Genomic DNA, 23,979 nt, shown 5'->3' on the forward strand with positions numbered 1-23,979 from the left:
TGTCTCCACTGTATTTTCTTTTTCAGATACACAGACAAAGCTGTAGCTCACTTGTTAGTTCCCACAAGGGTGCTTTCAGCAGAATTGTGGGAAACTACTGTTTGCACAATTGCATAATGTACTATTATCACGTGTCCCACAGGTTCCCCTGAGATCCAGCAGCTCAACATGTATATGCTTGGTATTAAGTGATATGGCTTTATGTTGCAGAATATACAAAAATATCTTGAAATAGAAACCATTCTAAATGGGCATTTTAGAGAAGTCAAATATGCAGAAACAGCTTCAGAAAACCTATAAAGGTCGAGAATGATGTCTCTTCAGGAAAGAGACTAAGAGACTCAATATCACCATGCATGCTTATCAACAGGTGTAGATTTCTATGGATCTCCAGGTATAAAAGGAAGAGAGAATTTTACTTACTCTACGTAGTATGTGCCAAATTGTGGATCCTCAATCTTCTCCCAGCCATAGGGCAACTCTGGATGAAAGGGAAAAAAACAGACAGGGAAAAGGCTGACTCAAATCACTTAAGATACTGCTGAGGCACTACATGGACAATTGGACACACTCAATGAAGTGTGGTGTTTTGACTGGCACCATCACAGCATGCTTAGCTACACCTACAGAACAGGAGGCCTTCTTTTATTTGTCACTATGTGTTTAAGACTTGATACACACTATGGAGGAGGAAGGGGAAGACGGGCGGGAGGGGAGGGGGGGACACCGTGTGTTGTTAGAAAGCCTCCCAGGAAAAAATAACAGCCCTTCTTTCCAGTGGTGTGTATGTGTTCAGCATCTCGGGTTTCTGCTGCTGTGTGACAAACACACGCAGCGCAGAGGAGATCTTTACGCAAGAGGAGCCATAGAAAATTGCCTTTTGAGAGATGCTGCACTGATGAGCTCTCTGCATGTGTCCACGAAACCATTAGGAGGAGACGGGCGGACTGAGGACTGGGGGTTTGTGCTGTGTCACCAGCATGACTGTGACCAGGAGCGCTCAGCTGTTCAGTATCCGTCTGTTAGCCAGCGCCCCCTTCAGAGAGGCAGGGATGCAGTTCATACACACAAACCCTTCAATACAACAAGGACTTGGGAAAAGTGTAGGTAGCATGTGAGCGGACTCGATGGCTGTAAGTGCCTGCGCGATTGTTACTTATCACAGAGCTAGCTCCTATTGCCTCACCTCCTTCGTCGCATTTCTCAGGTGGCTTGGCTTTCTTGGCAAGACGTGGGTCCAGCCAGGTGGTGGTCTTGCTGTTATGACTGTAATATGAAAAAGATACAGGGCTTTAAGCACAGTTTAAATTATTTTTCAAATACTTAAGATGCCATTAGAGTTGAGCAATTAGCGCTTAGATCTCTTGGGAGCCACTTCACCCGGGGAGTGTTTTTCCATCTCTAGCAAACGAACAGAGCTCTCCCAAAACAGGATTATGACTAGTATTTAATCTTTTGGGATCAAATACTTTATTAAATAACCTTTTAAAAATATTAGTACAGTTTTAACAAAGCTCAGAGGACCGTTTGAGGCATAAGGGAGATGAAAAGAAAAAAAAAGTCACAGATTACAGAAAGATGGAAAGGGATGACACAGAAAGATAAAAGAGTGAGCAGTTGCAGAGATCATAAAGAGCAGAACTAAGACAGCAGGTCAGGGGTGGCGAGCTCCATTTACCCTGTTGTTTCTCTCACTGGCAGAATGAGCTATTGATTTAGCAGCAGGCAGCTTTACTTGGCTCTCTCAGTGGCTCAGCATTGACTGTTTGCCACACTAACGGGCCAGGTAAACAATGCGGGCCTGCTGCTTTTAGCGGCAGCCAACAAAACCAACATCAAACGCAGGGGAAATAAAAGGAAAAACTTTATTGAGACTCAACTCCACTGCAATGGCTGAGTCTACAGACAACTTCCATGTTCAGCACCTGCTGGTAATTCAGTACAGAGAGTTGCACTGAATAGGAAGCAGAAAAAGTCAGAACTCTAAACATACTGGGTTAACAAGGCAGAAACAAAGAGATGAAGAAGAAACTGGGACTACAAGCAATGGGATTAGAACAATGGTGATGTAATGGGAGTGTAATAGGACAAAAACAAGACAGGGAAGTCACAGTAGAAAGGCTACTTACTCGATGAAATAGACCATGCCGGTTTCTGTGTAGGCCATCTCCCAGTTTTTAGGCAAGGGCTCCTGACTTTCATCCTCTGTGTTCCATATACGCAAGTCCATGGCCCCGGCTGACTGGTTGTAGCTGGGCACTGTCTTCCTCCACTCTGCTTTGTCCTTGTGCTCTGTGGCCAGGCATGGGGAGAGGGACATGGGCATGGAGACAGAAATAGGAATGGGTTGGGAGTAGTGGTGTGGGAGATGATAGAAGGAGAAGGAGACAGGACGTGAGAATGTGGCGCCATTGGAGCTCCTCTGGGCTCCTTGCATTTCTCCCTACTGCTGCTGCTGCTGCTGCTCGAGCTGCTCTTCCTCTGTACACTAGCCGGACTGTTACATCCACAGGAGTGTAAGGGGTAGAGAGAGCGAGCGAGAGAGACAGAGAGAGTACACGCAAAGAGGACGGAAGAGCAGCAATTGCCATAGGATTTGCATGTCAGTAGTGATGTACTGAGAACTGCCTCCCAGGCAAGAGCAGAGTTGACCAATGCTTCAGCCCAGCCGGGAGCGCTACATCGCAACTCTATTAGCATCATAGTGTTGCTTGTGCGTGAGGGTATTTGCCTAATCTTGATGTGTATGTGTGCCTGTCTGGGTGAGGCTCTTATCTGCAGGTTTCATCTGGCTGTGTGTGACCTAGCTTTGTCGTGGCATTGAATGCTCACTCTGTTTGGCTGGAATAAAGGAATGGCAGGGGAAAAATAGTGACAACTGTTGACTGGAAGAAGTCAAGAGCTCTTTGTACTGAAACCAGGGCCCTTTTTCATGATAGAACCAGAAAGATGTTTCTGCATTTATAAAGTCTGAATAAACGACTACACACAGACACTTGCTCTAGGGTACAGCTGCTTTCAGCCCTTTCAAAGAAATATAAACAGAAGAGCTGTTACAAATTTGTGCAGGCAAGATTGCTAAAAACCCCGAAATTACATGAAAGAAATGTACAATCAGTACTTAACTACATTCAAGGCCCAGAAATATGCCAGCTGCTACCTCTTTAAGTGGGCACTCTAAAACCATATGAAGAATTCATGTATTTTCAGTGAGACAACTGACGTGGTTCAGGGGGTTGGGAAGCCCGTCTTGTAACCGGAAGGTTGCTGGTTTGATCCCCAGCTCTGTCCATCCTGGCCATTATGTCGTTGGGCAAGACACTGCACCGTACCGCCTACTGGTGTTGGCCAAAGGGGCCGATGGCGCGATATGGCAGCCTCGCTTCTGTCAGTCTGCCCCAGGGCAGCTATGGCTACAACTGTGGTTTGCCTCCACCAGTGTGTGAATGAATAGTGGAATTGCAAAGTGCTTTGGGTGCCTAGAAAAGTGCTATATAAATGCAATCCATTATTATTGTTATTATTATTAATTAATAGTGATATTTGTCTATAATTAGTATCTTCTCTTGGTTGAGGTCTACACTGCCATCCAGAGATGACAATGCATATCTCTGACAATTTCTTACTTTGAAATATAGAAATTCAACCTAATACAATAACTGATCTTTTTAAAAGAAAATGTATTTATTTATTTTAGAATTCGAATCCGTGTATTATATCTCTGGGACCTAATGTGTCCTTCTACACATAAGGTCCATGCCCATGAGCATATAGACAAAGCATGAAAGGAAGAGGAGGGGTATGATATTTGTTTGTTAAATAGAATAGAAGCGTGTCAACCGAGACATCAGGTCATGTGGGCCGGCACTGACACAGTGGGGTTGTAGGTGCAGGGTTGCAGCCAAGCTTGACTTTGCTGCCTGCCTGAACTACGGCTACGCACAATTTATTTTTCAGATCTTTTTTTTTTCGTCTTCATTTTTAAAAACATGTTGCAAGCACTCAGAATTGAGAAGAAAAGAAACCTTTCTTAATTTAGCATTTGCTGCTGTTGCCACTCGAGATACATTTTTCAATTTGCATATGCAACACACGACTCTACTTTTTGTAGTGTTTAAAATAAAAGAGTGTCTTGAGGTAATGACTTTCACTACTGCTACAATTTCATCCTCACTATTAGCTCTTAGCTGAGCCATGCAGTGGCATCCGTGTATGCGAATGAAACGAGCACAAACTATCTTTCTACCCGAGGGATTGCTTCTATTGATCTCAGACAGACTTTGGCTACATTTTGACTTTGCAGTGCTGTGATTTAGTGCCGACCTTGCATGCAGAGCAGCTAATCCTGAGAATGTTTATTTGGAGAGAAGAATGATAAGGAGAAAAGTAAAAAGGTCCTGCTGTTTTGCATTCTGAGAACAATATAATGAACTGCTGGAAAAATAAATAAATCAAGCAAACAAAAAAGTGCTGGGGTTTAAATGTGTAGAAAGCCAGTAATGAAGGGAGCTGTAATACAGCTAGCAGAGAATACTAACTAACACTTGTGAAAGCCACGAAAAAATTAAAAACAGCGGTGTCCCTCACCGGTCAGTCCGTTGACCAAAGGAGGCCTCTCTTCTTCCTCTTCCTCCTCTGGAGCAGCGCTGTCCTTTCTGTCCATCTTACTGACAGAGGTTGTGCGTTTTCTTTGGACCTCCGTGTCAAATTCCTCATCAAACAGAACCTGGTCCACCAGGTCTGGCTGTACAGGGCTCGGCTCCGCAGGGGGCTTAGGGGTCCCATAATAGTTGCCTGGGAAGAAGAGAGGGCGAGAGTGACAATGAAATATATTCTTTAATACATTTAAAAAAAATATGTGCAAGCTTTCTTGATTAATTTCATCATATAACCCTAACCCCAACCACTTATCTATACACATATTCACATACAACCCTTCCTCTCAGCTAACCTGTAATCTGTTTCTTACCCTTACCCTTAGAGCAGACTTAGAAATTGCTAGGCAGCCTCTGCTTTGAAGATCTCATATTTAAATGTAGACACTTCAATTTTACCAAAATACACACAGACAGCCAGAAATGTTTACTATGGTATGAAAAGAGTTTCTTTCTGGCTTTATAGTGTACTGCGAAAAGAGGAGATAGAAGTACACACAAAACCATTGTGCTCGCAGCAGACCAAAAAGAGACTGTATCACTTAAAGTGTGAAAGATTACTGCTTTTTTTTTTTACCTACAAATTTTATCTGGCAGACCTGTACTCTGGAACAAAATGAGACCAAGGATTTGCTGTTGTAACCCTCAAATGTTGTGAAAATCTCCAGGTTATGAAAAAGTCTGTAGCCTTTCTCCTAGATGCCAATATCACAATCAGTACTGACCCACAATACCATATGCTCAATCAGGACCACTGACTATTACTGTAACAACAGATCATTTGCTGGCTTCTAATCTTTGAAGTGGCCAAAGAAAAAAAGTTTTGATTCACTCATTTTGTTTATGTGTTAAAAAACATAATGTTATATTTACTATTTCACTCACAGGCAATTGTGGCCACAGCGCTTATGCCAAGGTTCTCGGGCACTTGATTGTCCCTTTAAGTCCATCAGCTTCCCTTTGCTGTCATGTTGGAGCCTAAGGCAGTTAACGGTCTTACACCACAGAGCAAGCCTTTGTCTTTTCTCAACTACAAAAAAAAACGGGGTGACCCACTTACTACTCGCCACCTTCTTTCTTTGTGAAAAACAATTGAGGCCAAAAGATGTGAGAAAATAGTTGTGAAAGTATGGTGGAAGTATTGATTGTCCTCATATTTTTGTGTGGGATTGCAGTGTGCCGTGCTTTGTTTGAGTAGCCGAGCGTTGTTTTTGAACAGTTAAACGGCACATCGGAGAGTGGAAAGACACTGTGACCAAGGAGTCTGCGGGGAGGAGAGAGACAAGGGAAGGACCACTTTCTCACTGACAGAGATATGGTGGAAATAGAATTAAGTTCCACATTGAGGAACAATCATCCTTTCTATTGTTTAATGTCTCTCGTTTATAATAAATAAATATTCAAAGCCTTATCAAATTATCGCTTGCCATCTTAAAAGGAAAACAAAGAGCATTCAGATTAATGTACCTTACACTGAAATGCGTTATTACACTGACTGCAAAGTATAAGGTTATTAAGAGTTACCATCCAAACACCATTTTTAATCAGCTATAATTATGATACACTAAATAAACAAAAACAAAATCATCCTAGAGATGAGATGAGAAATTCATCATAACTGAGTCAGGTAAATAGATTAATGCACATTTAAATTAGAGAGCATTATTATCAGAATCAATTGGTTACTAGGTTTGTAATTAATAGCAAGCTTAATCGTGGAATAAAAATTGGAGGAGGTAAATTAGAAGTGGTAATTTGCTCTCTTCGTTCCAGTTTCTGAAGCTCACACAAAGGTTCCCATAGCTTCTCTAAGTACCCCAGTGCAAAGAGCGGAGAGACGATGGCCAAAATAAGGAAGCACACTGAAATTGATTGCGTTGTAATTACTGTGTACTAATGAGTCACAACCTGAAAAGCAGCTTTTGTTTAGAATCACTACCTCCGTCCAGCACACAGATACAAAACCATAAGCTCCCAAAGTGAACTGAAAAGACTGCAGGCTAGATGTTTTTTTAAACTGTAGTTTAAAAACTGTAGAGTCCAGCTCATTAAGAACTTGCTAATGCACCGCTAATATCATTTAACATTTATATCCTGTGACTTTGCAAGATCCCCAGGCATCTGCTGTCTACTATGTACTATGTATAATTATAATATATCTAATTCTGTTCTGTGATCTGTGTCTTCCTTTTTATGTGATGACTCTATAGAGAATATATATGTTTTATTATTTTAACGACAAGCCCCACAATAACAAATATATTTCATTATTACAAACAGATAGGTCAAACAGATCCTAATTCCTGATTCTAACAGATCAATAATAAAGATATCTGTGAAAAAAACAACTAAAGAATAAAAGATCAATTGATTATCTATACACAAAAAGCACAACTGCAAATTATAACAGCAAGAGTAAAGACGAACAATAAAGGCTGTATTTACTGTTGCATATCTGAGCCAAATTGATGGAAAGGCAGAACTGTGTCGGTTCAGCTGTTCTGTGTAGAGACGTGGGAGCGAAGAGATGCTCAGGAGTCTTTCTCTCTCAAATTGTGGTAGGATGCACCAGGTACCATCAGTTCAATACAATACAATACGATACAACTATTAATAATTTACCCATTTAAAATTATTAGTGTCCACAGAACAAGTGAAATGAAACAATGTAACAGTATGAAGTCAAAGTGCATCTCTTTTCACTTCTTTATACCTCAACTCATTCTAGTAACACAGCTGGGTTTGTATGTGTATAAAATGGTGCAGTATTTGTTTGAAAAACCTTTTAAATTGATATATTTTAAAAGCATTTTTTGATTCAGAGGTTTGGCGAGCTCTGCTCTCCGTTTCATCGTGCACACGCCTCCTTAGCTTTGCTGTATGTGTGTTCATTTCAGTGTGGCAGAAAGTGAAGCGAAGAGAAAGATTTGACTTGAAGACCACTAAATGATTAAGTGCAATAAATATTTCTTAACTGTGACATCAATATAAAACATCTATAAGAAGGTAAAAAAAAATCATTAACTGCATCTAACCTAAAAAGAGAAAGTGGCAGGGAGAAGCAGCACCAGCAGCAGGTGAGCTTTCTGCAGCATTTCACAGGCATTCGCTGCATTTTACAAGGATGACTGGATCTTTTTCTCTGCATATACATAGTTTTTCTCCTTGTAAATAAATGTGTTCAGTGCCTTTCTGCTTTCATCTGAGGTGTTGGTGTTGTGTGATATCCAGTGGCTCTGAATACTCTATTTATCTTTGATTGACTCTACTGACTAAAAGGCCAGCTGACACAGTTTGCTAAGAAAATATACAGTTCAAGGAAAACCCTCTATTCTTTATGTTGAAGGCTAATATTTAAGCATAGAAGCTATTTTAAATTATTAAATTACCATGTCTTATCTTTAAAAGCTACAAAATAAATCCCTCAGGATTAAGAAAGTTCTTATCTGCTAGGTGGCAGATTGTGGAGTGACACAAAAAGTTCAGTCCTTCTTTTGATTCTATTTGTCACAGCCTATTTGCAGATTGTACACGTGGGCTTTCCTTGCAGGAGTGTTGCTACACCATTAGCAAGTACTTTGCCTCTATCGCCTTATTAAAAACAATAAACAAACAAACAGTCTGGCCAGCTCTGGATCAGATCTACTGCTAATTTGAAATAGGCCAGGAGTTTTTGGCGTTCACGTGTGAGCTTATTAGCTTTAGCTAACTTCTCCAGACAGATGACTTACTCTGGATGAGCTTTTTGAGCTCTCTGGTCTTGTTAAAGCCTTAAATCAATTTTTATTTTTATGTTTGTTTGTTTTTTGTGGTGGGTTGCCTGCACTGCTGGTTAGTATAATTTATGTTGTTTTACACTGCCTTTCCCAACCCTAGGGTTCATGAGTGTGCCCACTTGGGAACCACTGGGCTAGCCAACCCAGTGCACCCAACAATCTGTTGCACCAGGAACTCACATTAATGCAGCTGCATCATTTCAACAAAAAGGGAAAGAGAAAGAGTTCATTGTTTTTCATTTCCACATATTTATATATAAACATCTCTACTGATAAATGAAATTCCAAAATCTCAACATAGTGTGCAATCCTCATATGTAATAGTAGCAACATGGACATTCCTGCTTTTCTTTCCCTAATATTTATGCCATATTCTTTTCACGAAAGCAAGAAAAAAGGGAGAAACTTATCTGACCCGTGCATGGTGCTGACATATTTCAGCCTAATTAACAAATGCTTTATGCATCCTTATCAAGACAAAAGGTTCTGGTTTTAATAGGATACGATCACCTTTTGGCAACCTCGATGATGTCAGAGTGCTCACCATGAATCTTGCACCTTAATTACTACCCTAAGATGAATGGACTGTTCACTCTCAGAAGAAAATGGAGAAGGAAAAATCCCTGAGGCCACCATGCCAGCAGCTACCCGTGACAATATGTGATTGACAGAAATAGACACCTGTTGATGTGGGCTCTCATTTAGCCAATTAATATGCTGTGGTCTACCAAAAAAATGTAACAAGAAGCAGCAAATACAGAAAGAAATTAGAGTAAAAATTACTATTTTATCTAGGTAGGAACCCCTTTTTTGTTCCCTAATAGCTTAGATTTAGATCAAGCTCCTGATCTTGGAATTCCAAATTCCTGTAAGTCACCCACTCACAAACATTGGATGAGATTTATATGCATCTCAGTTTGGTTTCTATATTTAACATACTTGAGGGAAAGTTTGTCTCAAATACAGAAAATCACAGTGGATCAACGTATTACTATCCATCATCAACAGCTTGTGAATTTTCATTCTCAAAGTACTAACAAGTTCAGCATAGTGTTATTACATTAAAGCACCTGTTAGGTAGGTGGTGAGTGGTGGATGGACAGTGTAAAGCAAAGTCATTTTCATTTTAACTCAGCTAACACTTGGTTGGCACTGTCAGAAGATTACACAGCCACACACTCATACTAAACATGCAAGGGTATGTTTGCTGCTCGTAAGAAACAGTTTTGTGTGAAAGAACACGTTTTTAAACTTGGCTGCTGTTCCCCAGAGACCCCAAGACGAAATGTATCCACAGTCCTCATGTGTTTATTGATGGGAAAGAATGTGTATACAGATTGTGTGTGTGTGTGTAGATATCATGCCATCTGTTTTAGTCAGCAGCTGCCAGAATACAGTATCACATCTCCAACTTGTGAGTAACTGAATAAAATGTGAGTACAACTGTTACCACAGTTATATTTGCAGGGAGAATTAACTCCTCCAAATCCTACTTTATCCTTCAGAGAAACTTTTGTTATGAGCTCTGATGCTACAGAGCAAGAATTCATGAAGTCAGGGTCACTTAGTAATGGGAATTGCTAGCAAATGTTTTGTGGGGATGTTTTCAAAGACAAAAGGAAATTGGAGACATCCCTTATACTGTGGAAGCTTGGGAAAAACCTCTTAAGGATTTATGCTTTGGTTCAGCTCTCACCACAACCGCCCCCTCCACCCTCACCACATTTATCCCTCTGACTCTTTGAACCTGCCGGCTGCAGTCACCGACCCTCATTAATCATTGAGGATGGCCTTCCACTCTCTTGGGTAGTGCCCAGCCTGCCCAGGCCTCATCACTGATTGCTTGTGCCTCAGGCGGGTGAAGCGTCTCTTATGCTCCAGCCTTGGCACTGGGTGTAGGCCCTGCTTGGCATGGATGCTCACACTTCACAAGCCAACCTTGTCAACTCTGCTTTGTCCTGCTCGGTCTCCATGTGTTTGTGTGTGTGTACAGCTTAGCAATCTACTGTTGACCTGCCTCTCATAAATGAACTTCCTCTCTAGTTTATGTTCATTTCCTGAGTCTGTGTTGTGAAACCCAAAATGTATTAAACACCATTCATATCTTTACTGTAAATTCCTGTTTTTATTATTGAGCTTGTCAATCCTAACTAGTTTTTTTTCTATATCTTTTATTTTCCTCAATTTCAGTTTCAGCCGTTTCTTCCCTTTCTATGTTTCCTTTTTCTTTTTTGTATGTGCAAAAATCTAATTGAGTACTATACCATCTCTTTTGTACTCCTTAGAGATGAGTTACTTCTTAATCAGTTCCCATGAATAGGCAAACGTAGCAGTTGCCAGTCCAGCACCTTTATACCCCCCTTTTCTGTGAAAACTGGCCTGTTGCATTGTTACAAATCTAATCCACAGTTATGTAGCTTTGTCTCAGAACTTCGTAAAGCCTATAACACCAAAAATATCCTATTATAAAATGGTTGTAGGCAGTGTGGCTGAGCAAAACAAGGAGGCCGTAAACAGTCATTTCTTCTCCACTAAAGTCTGTGATTGTCATGGGGGATGAATTTGGCATTGCACAAACAAAGGGATTTCATCATTTTCAGCCCCTGTCAAACCATCCCCTGGTGGGCCTGCAACTTCAGACTGTAACCGTCAGCTAAAAAGACCCTAGTGCAGCCTTGTCTGTAAATCATGTCCTGTGCTTTTTCCTCAGTATGTCATTATGTAGTATTTTATATTTGCAGTGCATCCAGCAAGCCATTTTTGCACCGACCTATGATTATACCTTCTAACAGGTAATCAAGGTTATGTTTCCCATGGCAGTCTTGTTAAATACAATCACGGATGAGGATGTAAGCATAGCCAGATCCATACAAGCCACAAATTTAGGTAGCCCACTGATTTTAATAATTGCTCACAGTATAATGGGATCCCGTGGCATCAGGAATTCATATTAAATGAATGTTGAACACAACATAGGAAATAATAAGATATTAAAATTAAAACAACACTGGAATTTCCAGATGAAATCCAATTAAATCAGCTGTAGCAGGCCTAGTGTTTTATTGACTTTTGCTGGTCCATTTCTGCTTGCAGCATCTGTCATGAATGATTCATACCACTGGCTTTTCTCTACCTTGCACAGTGAGGGGCATAAAGTCGGATATGCCCTAAATCACATACATACAGGCACCCAAATCAATTTCAGCTACAACATAAGTGTTACACTTTGACACTTTCTCTGTAAAAGAAATACTGGCAAACCAATCTGTATGTTTTTGTGTAGTTTTAGTTTCTCCATTCAGTTCCCCAACAGCTGAGTCAACTTTTATGCTAATACTTCCCTGGAAAGCGGAGAGCAAGATTGTTGAAAACACAATTTTCCTCTTTTATGCTTAGTTAAGTATTTTCATCTTAATGGCCTTCTTAAATAACTTCCTATTGTTGTTTAGTGAGTTGAAAGTCTGTGAAAGACTTTTTTTCCTCCACCAAATACTCCCTTTAGTAGAGCAGCAAGAGTGAGTTTCGGTCTTGGTTACAGCATGCTACTATTATTCACAGGTCTGAAGGATTAGTCTCAGAGGTAATGGTGATTGTGGGTTTTTAACCATTTCATGGAACTTTTCTTTTTTCCAGGGTACATTCTTTAATGACTGAAAAACAAGAACTGGATCCACAGGTTTTAAATTGTTTGGGAATTTCTCCAATCCACACAGGGTCAGACGTATAAATACATCCTCACTAATATTTGGTTAAATGTCCTGTAGCAAGATATAGCCCAACCAATTGCTTTTGGTAGACATCAGCAACCTTTGGCATAATTCTAGCTGGATATTTGAACACTTTTCTTGGCAGAATTGGAAGTTTACTTAAATTAATTGTACCAAATGTGAAGCACAGTGGTGGTAGCATCATGGTCTGGGGCTGTTTTGCTGCCAGTAGTACTGGTACATTGAGAAACTCCAAAATAATTTTAAACTTGTGCACCCAATTCTTGTTTCCTTAAAGTCTCCAAAGATATATTCTGTTTAATCAGTCCATCCTGGAAAAAGAACACTTCAAGGAAATCATTAAGAGCCCCATAATTAATATGACATTAATGTGTGTCTTGTTGGCTTTTGACCACATCTTTATATGCTATTAAAGTAGAGAGTGAATGCACTGTCTACAAACAGTACTAAGCGTGTCATGAAAGGGAGAGGTAGTGATAAATGATGATTCACTGTTGTTTTCCCTGAACCTTTGACATTCAAAGTTCAGTTCAAGAAGGAAAAAAGAAACAGTTTTCACACTAAGACACACAAAACAACATAAATCATATATAATGTGGGTACTATACCCTTAATCCAATTAAAGAAAATATCCATGTGCTTTAATAAATCATCAACAAAAAACCCTAAAGAGCTATGGGCTTTACGGGACCTCTGAAAACATGCATTATCAGATAATGTGCATGGTGTGCATGTTAATTTTACCATCTACAATATAAAGCCTGGAGCCACTAGTAATCAATGTGAAGTAGATGACTCACTAACCAAGGCCAGCCATTATGAGGTCAAATATTTCACCCTCTCACTTCCTGCTTTAAAGTATGTCTGTCTATTTGTAGGTCTGTGTGGAAGTTTATTGAGCAAAAGGCTTGGCATTAATAATTAACTCTGTGAGGTTGTGTTTCTATTCCATTCAATACACACATGGTAGTGTTACATTAGGCAGAAAAGGACAGGGGGGGATCCATTATTTATCCCGAGCACTGGCTCATAGGCTCAGGGTTGGAGGGCCAGTCTCTCAGGAGCAGATGTGGGACAGAGGGCAGATGAAAGAGCTTTTACATAGCAAACACATTTTCGACATCATGAGTAGGTGAATGGGGTAAAGCCATCTGGGGATATATTATCTCCAGTTCTTTCAGTTTTAGGATGGCAGTTTGATGACACGGGCAATGTGCTGATTTCACCTGATGACCTTACTGAGTACAGCTCAGCAAATTCACAAGACAACTAATAACCAGGACCCTGGCGACTGGAATGGACTGGGACATTGGTCTGTCCTCAGTGTTTATAGTGTTTACAGAAATTGTAGTGTTTTCCAGTTTGGTTCAGTTACTTTAGGCCGATGAAAAGAATGTCAACTGAGCCAGAATACAATCTGAGCAGAGTGATCTTAAATGAAAAGTTGTCTTGTTTGATGTGGTTTGTTTATGGTGCGATGGCAAAACAGAACATCTGCAGGATTTCATTATGGTAGACATGATTTTAGCACCAATTCAGGGGTCACACTACAGTTAAATCCATCTTTAGCCTTAGTCACACAAGCCTAGAGACTGATATGTGACAAAGAACTTGCTGCACCAAAATTTTCCTTGTAATTGCTTTGGTCATTTGCTACTGGCTACTGGAAGGCGATGGCTTGTCTTCCAACACTCAACATTTATTCTTCAACCTGCAGCAAGCACACCTCAAAAGATGTAACTTTTACTTTGAAGACAAACTGTCTAAGTTTCTGTTTTCCATCACACTTTTTAAAATTTTTACTACGGCTTGGCGAGTGTTTGGAGTCAGCATCTTGCAAACTATTGGCAACCATGGTTACCTGCTAGCAACCAAAGGGCAATCACATGGAGGTTTTTGGTGCGGCATCACATACCTCTTTGCAACCAATTTCGCACTGGCAAGCAACATCTTGAAAAATAGTTGCTAGCAGTTGCCTGGGGCAAAAAGTTTGACAGTGACTGCCAGTGGCTGTGGCTGTCTGTATGACTCAATCTTCAAATCTACCCCTATAATAGTACAGTATTTGTTTCTCATTATTTATAACAATGATTAAAAGTGGCTGTATTTTATGCTCAGAGGAAAAACTGGTATTCACAACAATCAACAACCAGACAAAAGTCCGAAAAGAACAAAATCATTTTATAGTTCGATACCAAGGTCAGGGTCTGATGTGTGTCTGATATTTTGTAACTCCCTATTTCTCCCACTTAAAAGTAAACTATCTATCCAGGCCCCTCCATAATATTGTGTTCCTTGTGTATGAGAACATACCATCGTAGGTGCCACTCTCCAGCAGCAGTCCACTTTCTTCCAGTTCACGAAACTCCGCCACACTGATAAAATTGTAGTCCACTCCCGGAACCTCCCCTTCTCGAGGCTGCCGAGTAGTACCTGCCAACAATGAGAAAGTTTAATACAGTAGGAACTCCAAACAAGTGGAATGTGCCATTCATCGCCAGGGTGGGAGTGGGGGTTGGAAGTGACACTCAATCCAACATGCCCACAGGGATGTGATTCAAGTCCAAATACAATGCTCAGGGGAGAATCTGTGTCTGCATCATGAATAGTCAACAAAGCTGGGACAGCAAAGCGATGAATTCATTATTCAAATATGAAGCAGAGGGAAAAAAATGTCCTCCACAGAGCAACACAGCTGTCACAATACAGAAGAAGTACAAGTGATGACAATGAACAAGATTTTTAATTACATACTTTGACGCTGATTGTGTAGAACAGCACCACTTTAAGCACGATAAATGAGAAAAATTAGAAAGCTCTCTGTTGACCTTACACATATTTTTTTAAATAATAACACCATCTGCATGTCTGCTCTGTGTGGAAATTAGTTCTCCGAAATTAATAATAACTAATCCAATGTACATCCTGGTGCTGTACACTTCTGACATGCCAGCCTACGGCTACCTAAATAAACTGTTTGTTTATGCAACGCATTTTATGGGACCTCATTATCAACAAACCACAAACTGATATTGTGAATAGATTCAAATGAATATAACGCACTGTCACCTCAAAGCCCTTTCTGTTGATTTATTAGCCACAATAGTTGTTTCCTGCACTAAAAAAAAAGAATAAAAAAAACAAAAAACAACAACAACAAGCAAATCACGCATACTTGCAGTGTATTTCCAAATGTCAATGGTTATGATCGGTGGCAGTTGCTTTGCCTAAAACAATAATCGAGAAAGAAGAATTCCCTTTTTTCCCCAAATGCATCCTTGGTTCTCCTTCTCCTTCGTTTTACAGTCCTTTACCCCCTGAAACAGGCAACCTTAAAGCACTTTCAATTCCAGCAAAGAGCCATTAAGTAGTACCATGCTGCAACTGTGATTTAAAAAGTGTCACATTTTCCCTTGTTGATGGTCTCATTGGCAAGACACTGAAAACTTACTGTTATGAAAATAATTTAATGCTCCTTAACACGCCAGCTGCTCTTACCATCATCTTAGATGTAATCAGGCCTTTTGAAATACCTCAGCTAAACCGCTCTGCTATCTGACTGCACTGCAGGCACGAGGGATTTTAACTCAGAGCTTAATAGGAACCCATCCCCATTCTTCATTTTCTTTCTGTGTCAACATCCATCCCGACTGCAGTGTGAGCCATCGCATCTGAAACTGCTTAGTTTCTTGCAAAGGCAATCTTTTATTCTGTCAAACAGAGCAATCAGATGAGACCAATAAAAATCACAAGAAGAAGATATATGAGCTCATTTTTGGAAGAAGGAATAGGGAAATGTATTATGTAGCTATTTATTGTTAATTCAGCTACCTTACCAACAAACTCCAAGACACTGGATCGGTTTTCCTGTTATACAATCATGTAAATGTATTCATATGAAGTTGGTGCAACATGACTGCAAAAGGTAGCAGAAACCTCCCAAAATAACACAAAATAAAGGAGAAAACAATAACATTACAGTTTTAAAACATGAAAGAGATAGCAAAAATAAAACTGTATGTGTAGTTTGTTATTCAGTGGTTAGACAGTGGAAAGAGACTGCTAGGACTGCTGAAACTGCCACCTGAAAAAAAGAGCACTGGGAGAAGGAGCCTTGAAGAGAGCACCAGAAGAAATTTGCTGCCAATTCTCGCCGGAAAATACAAGCCTGTTTTAACTTTTAGTTTATGTGTTTGATTTTTTTAAGAGATGAAACAACTGTATGAAAACAATACAGGAGCAAAACAGAAGAAAAACAAAAAGTAAATGTAGTTGATACAGTAGGTCTGTGGAGGTTATTCTGACTTCACATCAAAATCCAGCTCTCCAGTGTTAGATATGAACTGTGTTTCATGGATTTTCTTAGTCGTGAACTGTATTTTGCAGGTTGAACACCCACTCAGTGGAGCACCAGAAGAAACAACAAGCATTTGCCCACAAGATGCTAATTGCAGCAAAACAAAAAAGAATGAGTAAAGAAGCACGTGGATTGCCATTTGTAAACTGACAGATGCTTGATCGCATAGTGCCAACTTCAAACTTTTAGTCAGACTGTGTGAGTTTGACTGTAATATACGATAAACACACAATAAATCAGAACGCTAACATGAAGGGACATGGAAATATGAGTGTTGGTTACAGTTGCTGGCTCAATAGCTGCAGTGAAGACACAATAAACACTCGAAAGTGGGCATTTAGCTTGTCCATTTTGGCACACATCATCCACAGTTGTCTGAGACTTACAGTAAGTAGAAAACAGTAAGTGAAGAGTTCAGTGCAACAGCTATGCTTAGTTTTTTTTTTTGTTTTTAAACTTCTCAAAATAGAAATTGCAATTGACTGAAAACCTGAGGCACTTTATTTTTACCTTTGCACCATCCTTCCTTGGTGTTTTATCGTGAAGCGAGACTAGTGGGCCTGAGTGCTGTGCTGCAATGGATATTAATACCCAGGGAAGGAGAGGGCGATAGTAGACGGTAGAGTTGGGTGTTGGAATTTAGTGAAGCTTTAAGGATTTTTGGGTGACCTAGACCCCTGGTACTGGCTTGAGCCCCAGTTTGTGGGAGGCAAGAGTGACACTTAATGAAGCTTCTCTGTGTGCAGCAGAAAAGCAAAGTCATACTTCTGTCACTCCGAAATGCTATTTGGAGTGCTGTAATGAGCGCATGGCATCATGCTGTAATGGCTATTTAGGCTGCTCACAGGGTCACTTTGGCTGAGTGCACTGTGATAAGCCACTGGCACAGGCCTGAATGAGCAAACTGGACAGCGGACATATGCTGAGCTACTGAAGCCAAACCGCAGTGTTGATACGCGTGGTTCACAGTTTCTATTATCTTCCACAATAACTCACTAAAGTAGACCCAAATGTGCACAAGCAGGTACAACTACAACACTGGCTTTTCAGCTGTGATAATCATTGTGATAATGTGAGAAAATGTAACATTTGCATTTTATTTGAGATAGAAAAGACTGAGATGTTATTTATCACACTGTAATTAGGAGAGGAGGTCTAATGATTAAACTTTAAACTACTATGAAACTTCCACGACAGCAAGCATGATTATTCGGTAAGACACAAATAAATATGCATCTCAAATTAATCAGTGATACTTCTACACAGCAATATTCCTTAAATGCACCTCCAACTGTCTTTTGAATAATGTCCCCCACAAGCAAAATGTCAGAAGTGAAAGCTTTCCAAATGCTAACTGTGAGTTGCACAAGTAATAAATGCTGTCTCAGTGATAAATGGCAAAAACATTGTTGTTTATGTTTTGTTTTGTTTTTTTTAACTCAGCTGCGCATCCCAGAGAACTGCAGCTGCTCGTTCATTTACGCCTGTTGCCCTTGTTGTCCATTTTTAAATCACTCGGGTATTAACACAGAATATTCCAAAAGAAGCAGTGGAGCAAACTCAAACTGAGGGGGAAAAAAAAATCAGAGGGTGGAAAGTAAATAGGGAAGAAAATGTAGAATTACTCTTTCCTGAATTTAAATCGAACACAACCAAGGTCTGACAACAATCAGAAACTGACAAACATCTCTCTTAATTAAATATTTCATATACACGAGGGCAAAACTCCATTATTAAACATAAAAACACTGAAAGTTTTTCACCCTTTTTTATTCCACAAGCACTGAAGTCTATATTTATACATTTTACCTATGTAGACATCCATATAAAAGCCTATTCAGGTTTTCATAGGACTGTGTGCTTTTACAAATTTTGGTAAGATCAAGAAGTGAAAATCTGCAGTTTATAATACTGAAGTGTAAGTAGAAGAAATTAACAGAAAACAAGTTAAAGGGGTTTATTTGAATTAAAGAATAGGGAGGGCCTGGAGGAAAATGCATAACAGGTAGTGCTACAGATGGGAAGAGACTACGCTCCATCTGGAGAGGTGAGAGGGCAACAAGAAGACCCAGACAGAGAGAGAAGACTGAAGGGCCCAAGGCTGAGGAAGCTACTCACAGGGAATGGTACGCAGGTACAGGTTGTCCCTAATCACCTGCTGGAGCTTATGGTCCAGGGAGCCCTTCTGAAACTGCAGACTGAGGTAGTGACGCAAATCAGTATTCAACACTTTACCTGGAGGGAAAGAAAAGAAAAGTTTGAGTTATGAATTCACACTGGACGGCCTCCAAACTACACACATTTTAAAAACACCATTTTGATTATTTACATTTAAAGACAATTAAAAAAGATAATCAGAAATTTTATTTTATAACCAACAATATTGGAAAGCTCTAATCAATAACCCCTGCTACAGTGCCCAAATCAAAAACACCACATGTTGGGACAGTAAATATTTACATCTGATACTATGTGATTAGTAGCACATAGTAGCATGCAAGTCTATGAAAGTTTTACGCTTCCAATAATGATCACTGTCATGTTTCATGCTATCATGCTAACGTAAAGAATAAGCCTTAAAGAAATAAAAATAGATTTTTTTTTTTTTACCCAAGCTTTAGTTAAAAACTTTATTTTTGAAACGTGCTCGAGAATAATACACAGGTTACAGATACACTTGCAATAAACTGTGCAAAAGATGGACCTAGCTTCCAGATCACAAACAATAAGCCAATTTTATCTGATGGCCACCAGATGGCGATAGCACAGGTGCTATGTTTTAAAAAAGGAGGATTGGCCTTAGTATGCTCATTACATAACGGCTTGTGACCAATTAGCTGCCAGCCAAAGCACTTCACAGTCAGACACACCCCTCCTTGTCAAAAACGGGTTTTTGTTGTTTGTTTGTTAAATCAAGATCTCAAGGCTTTAACGCTGAACATCAGAAACCAATGGATGATGTCACTGTAGCTATGCCCACCTTTATCATCGATGAGTTAGACCCTTGAGATACATTTTTCCCCACCACTGTAGGTTCAGTCAATCAATGTAACCCATCAGACATACATATTTATGTAATTCAAGACCTGCTAAGGAACACTTTTTTTTTTTATTGTGTCCTCATTTGGAAAACCTTCTTTTTCACACAACTGTAAGTAAATGTACATAGTATGATCTCTATCCAATCCCGATCGGAATGAAACCTATTAGTCACATGATTAAATATTTATTAAGCTCTATCGTTAAAAATCCAGACGCATGGCAAAAGGCAAGAGCATAACATTAGCACTATTATTTCCTAGTAGGAACAGCAGTTTAATCCAAGTGTGGGGAGTGATCTGATTAAACATTAATTGGACAATTTTGTAGTAATAATTCAGATGCACTCACGACAAAAACAACCAAACAAAAAAAAACAAAACAGGAACAGAACATTAGGATGGCTGTTTTTTAGAAGCAAAAGAAAAGGAAGGAAAGTCTGAGAAAGAGAGTGCAGGAAGAAGATTTACAGTTCTTCTTAGAGTGATGGAATATCATAGAGATGAAGAGAGAAGAAAGAAACCAAGAGCAAAATCCTTTGTGCTTCTTTGCTACAGTTAGACTCTTCCACTGTGTGGTCTCAAGCTGTGTGTGGAGCATAAGTTTCTTTCTGAAGAAGGGACACGCAGGATGTGCTTTGAATACGTCTTCACTACCACTGCGGGCATCAAAGCTCATTATCTCCACCACTGCTTAGCAGGGGGTACACAATTAACCTGACGCTGCTGACTAAGGGAGTGGGCACAAGGATGTGATATCTACATCAATTGTCATGCCATTTGTTTGGCTTTGGGGTTTTTTCTTCTTCTCAAAAAACACTTTGACTTTGATCAGAATCAAGTCTTGTATTATGCATCTGTCCCTTTTTCTTTGCCCAAAATGCAGAAACGCAAGGCCAAGATGTGCCAATGTCTGCCAGAGTCTCTGACAGAAGTGGTGAAATCCAGCAGATGTCTTATCCAAATCAGGAAATGTTGACAAATCAAACACAAGTCATGCAGAAAATGACAGACTCCAAATGAGATCGACATTAAACTACTGTGGGGAGCTTAAGTCAGTCACGTCTTCCAGCAGAATATGTAAATATGTAATTTTACAAATTGTAAGAGCGATTCTCTTGTTGGCTCATCTGCTCATAAATATTTTGAAATAGTACTCTGCATCATTATTTTAATTAACAACTAAAAACTTTTTTTTGCATTCAAATGTATTCACTAATTTACAAAATACACACACATACGCATACAGACACATGTAGAAAATAAAATGTAGAAAAAAAAAATCCAACTCTCATAATAGCAAAGAGAAATATTCCCATAGTGAAAGTAATGATTTTTTTGTGGCGCATCCTACACATCCCACACTCTGTAAGAGCTTTTCCTATTCAAGAAAAACTTGAACAATATTTTTATGACATTTTCATTCGGAAGTGTTAAAGGACAGCCGAGGCAGCTGGGGAATAAGACAAAATAAAAACCCACCTAATTCCAAAATATTGTAAATTAAATTCATTGTTATTCATTCCCTAAGGGGATAAAACAAGTAATGCTAGGACTGCAGATCAGCAGGATAATGTTGTCTTAAAAAGTGGTGGTGAGAATATTTTTTAATAAAAGGTTTTGAATTTCTTGTTTACTGGATGCTCAACACAACTCAGTACTGTGGCACTGTGCTCTGCAGGAAGGCACAGGCAGGTTTTTGGAATTTTTGGGGCTTCCAGTCATCCTTCATGTACCTGCTAATTTGCTTAAGCTGAAACGGTACCGTAATTGCAGCATGTCAGTGGTACAAGTAAGTGCTAAGGCATGGAGAAGCATGGCTATCTATTATGTAACTCTATAGACTTTTTATTGGCACAATGAATGTAAGGAATTTAGGTCAATGAAACAAAAGCTGCCTGGCTTTGAATACACAACAAAACCCCACAAAAGCCACAAGCCTGCGGTCCATGTTCCCAGAAGCTATGAGAAATGAAAAACCCCAAATTCTAATAAACATAAAGAAAATACATCCCATCCCTCCCACTGGGTCAAGCTTGTGTAGATGGGAGTGATTACCCCTCCGCCAGGGCTTTTATCAAGCTTGGGAAACCCACCCCAAATCTATTTTCACACAAGGCCTTGGAAGATCAACTGGTTTCAGTGTGGACAACAGAGGGTACTAACCGATACCACAGAATTCCCGCAACTATGTGTAGATACAACGCAGGGTCAACAAAAATCAATCTCTTTTTCTCTCTCGTACTTACACACAAACACATGCAAATTACCTCCACTGCCCAAAGCAAACTCCTACTCAAGAGCCTCTAACAGGGTAGCCTTTGTGGCCCGCCTGTCAGCTTGCGTTAGCCTGCCACATCATATCTCCAGAGACAGAAAGAGAATGAGAGAAAGGGGGAGTGCAGCGACTCTCAGCTTCCTGCTAGGTTACAAGGCAGCACATCACTGGCCTGCCAGGGTAGTAGTACGAGGCCTGTGGGACACAATGGAAGCCTTTGTGCCTTGTCATCCGGCTATTAGGCACTCTCACACAGGGGGAGTGTAGGGGAGCAGCTGGGGAAAAGGGGAACTGCAGTTCAAGGATGGAGAATTATTAAAAACAAAGGGAGTGAAGGCGGACAAGGTGCACGAAGTGGGTGACGTTTGCACGGAGGATTAATGATGATGCATGGGAACACACATGGAAATCTACCATGCTTGTCTCATTTTCCCTTTTAATCATTGTTCAACCACTCCATGCATGCCTGTGCCGCCCTTTCTGTGGAGATTCATCAGCCCTGGCAGATCCCCACGGGGCTCTTCACACCTATGTTTGAGATCACTTTCTGAATTGCTATCAGGCCTCCCTGCATCTCTCCTTTTTCTCTATTCCACTGCTAGCCACTTAACCTTTTATTTGCTCTAATAACAATCCTCTGCTTTCAATGGATGTCTGCATCTACCTGTCGCTATAGTGCCTCTTCACCTGTCTTCTGCCGCAAGGATAAAGGCAAATACAAGCCAAGCCTTCTTTTTGTATTTAGCTGCCATTAGTTTTCAGGTCACATATTGAGGAGCAGGAGGACAGGCTTAGCAGATGGGTACACAACTTTCCTGCTTTAAAGTGCACAATGAAATGCTAAAGCAGAACAAATCCTTTGTAATGTACTTTTATTTAGAAATATGAGGTGCTTCGGATTTTTTTTTAAACATAATTACAACAAAACAGAATAAAATCAAATGCCTAGAAGCATGCTAGCAGCACTGAGACTGTTTCTACATAATCCTTCATCACAATGCTAACACAATTTAGCAGGTATAATGCTGACTATGTTCAATTTCTTAGAAAAACTGTGTTAAAATGTACCAAATCACACAACCAGCAAAGCACAGTTGAGGATGACAGTAATGGGTTTTTTAAGCATTTCGTCTTGAAAGAAATAACACCATCAACTGAAATTTCATCTGGGGTAAAGTGTCTCACGACAATCCATCCAACAGTTTAAGACATGCCATTGAAAAAAAGATATAGGCTAATAATTTCATGTGCTGCCTATCGATTATCACTTTGATAGGCTTCATCTTCTAGTGACCAAAGTGGAACCAAGTCTAATAGTTTACGTAGTATTTTAGAATAGAATAGAATAGAATAGAATAGAATTCAACTTTATTGTCATTGCACATGCACAGGTACAGGGCAACGAAATGCAGTTTGCATCCATCCAGAAGTGCTTTAGTGATATAGATATATTACAATATATATTAGCAATAATATAGATATGTGAGTATATTACAGAAATGGGTCTATTATGGTATGTTATAATGTACACGGTATGAAGTATGTTGTAAATATTCTATAACTATAAGTATGTACAGGCTGTAGTGAGTACAAGCTATGTACAGGATATGAACAGGATATAAATATGAAAAACTATACAGAATATGAAATAAATAACTTTACAGAAATCTGGGATATACAGCTATACAGAAATGGGAACTATGCAAGTTGTAAACAGTTGTAGGATTAAAGATTATCGAATGTACAGAATGATTATTTACACAGAGCTATACAGTAGTGCAGTTAAGATAAGTGAGGGTGTAGATAGTTTCTACAGAGGCTGTATAAAGTGCTAGTGGTTGTGAGTGGTGGTTCAGTCCATGTTATTATTGTGTTTGAGGGTACAGTTGTCCATTGTGGGTGTGTGTATGTTCAGTCCATGAGTTTAACGTGGGTCAGATGTCAGGAGGCAGAGTTCAGGAGTCTGACAGCTGTGGGGAAGAAGCTGTTCCGGTACCTGGTGGTCTTAGTCCGGAGGCTCCTGTGGCGCCTCCCAGAGGGCAGGAGGGTGAAGAGTCCATGTGATGGGTGACTGGGGTCTTTGATGATTTTCCCAGCCCTTTTCAGACACCGCTTCCTGTAGATGTCCTTTATGGCAGGAAGTGGTG

General features: G+C 39.9%; 1 protein-coding gene across 2 annotated transcripts in view; it reads right to left on the bottom strand.

The window, feature by feature from the left end:
- magi3a (membrane associated guanylate kinase, WW and PDZ domain containing 3a) overlaps window positions 1-23,979 on the bottom strand; it is a 107,794-nt gene that overhangs the window by 20,819 nt on the left and 62,996 nt on the right. For both annotated transcript variants that reach the window (XM_080899979.1, XM_080899980.1), the window contains exons 2-7: window positions 18,635-18,751; window positions 14,473-14,592; window positions 4,588-4,794; window positions 2,130-2,292; window positions 1,187-1,266; window positions 424-481 (exon numbers count right to left, since the gene is read on the bottom strand). In XM_080899979.1, coding sequence (XP_080756105.1) covers window positions 424-481; window positions 1,187-1,266; window positions 2,130-2,292; window positions 4,588-4,794; window positions 14,473-14,592; window positions 18,635-18,751 — 745 coding nt within the window. The remainder of the gene's footprint in view (window positions 1-423; window positions 482-1,186; window positions 1,267-2,129; window positions 2,293-4,587; window positions 4,795-14,472; window positions 14,593-18,634; window positions 18,752-23,979) is intronic.

The sequence above is a fragment of the Rhamphochromis sp. 'chilingali' genome (genome assembly GCF_963969265.1).
Source record: "Rhamphochromis sp. 'chilingali' genome assembly, chromosome: 12".
In the NCBI taxonomy this organism is placed as follows: Eukaryota; Metazoa; Chordata; class Actinopteri; order Cichliformes; family Cichlidae; genus Rhamphochromis; species Rhamphochromis sp. 'chilingali'.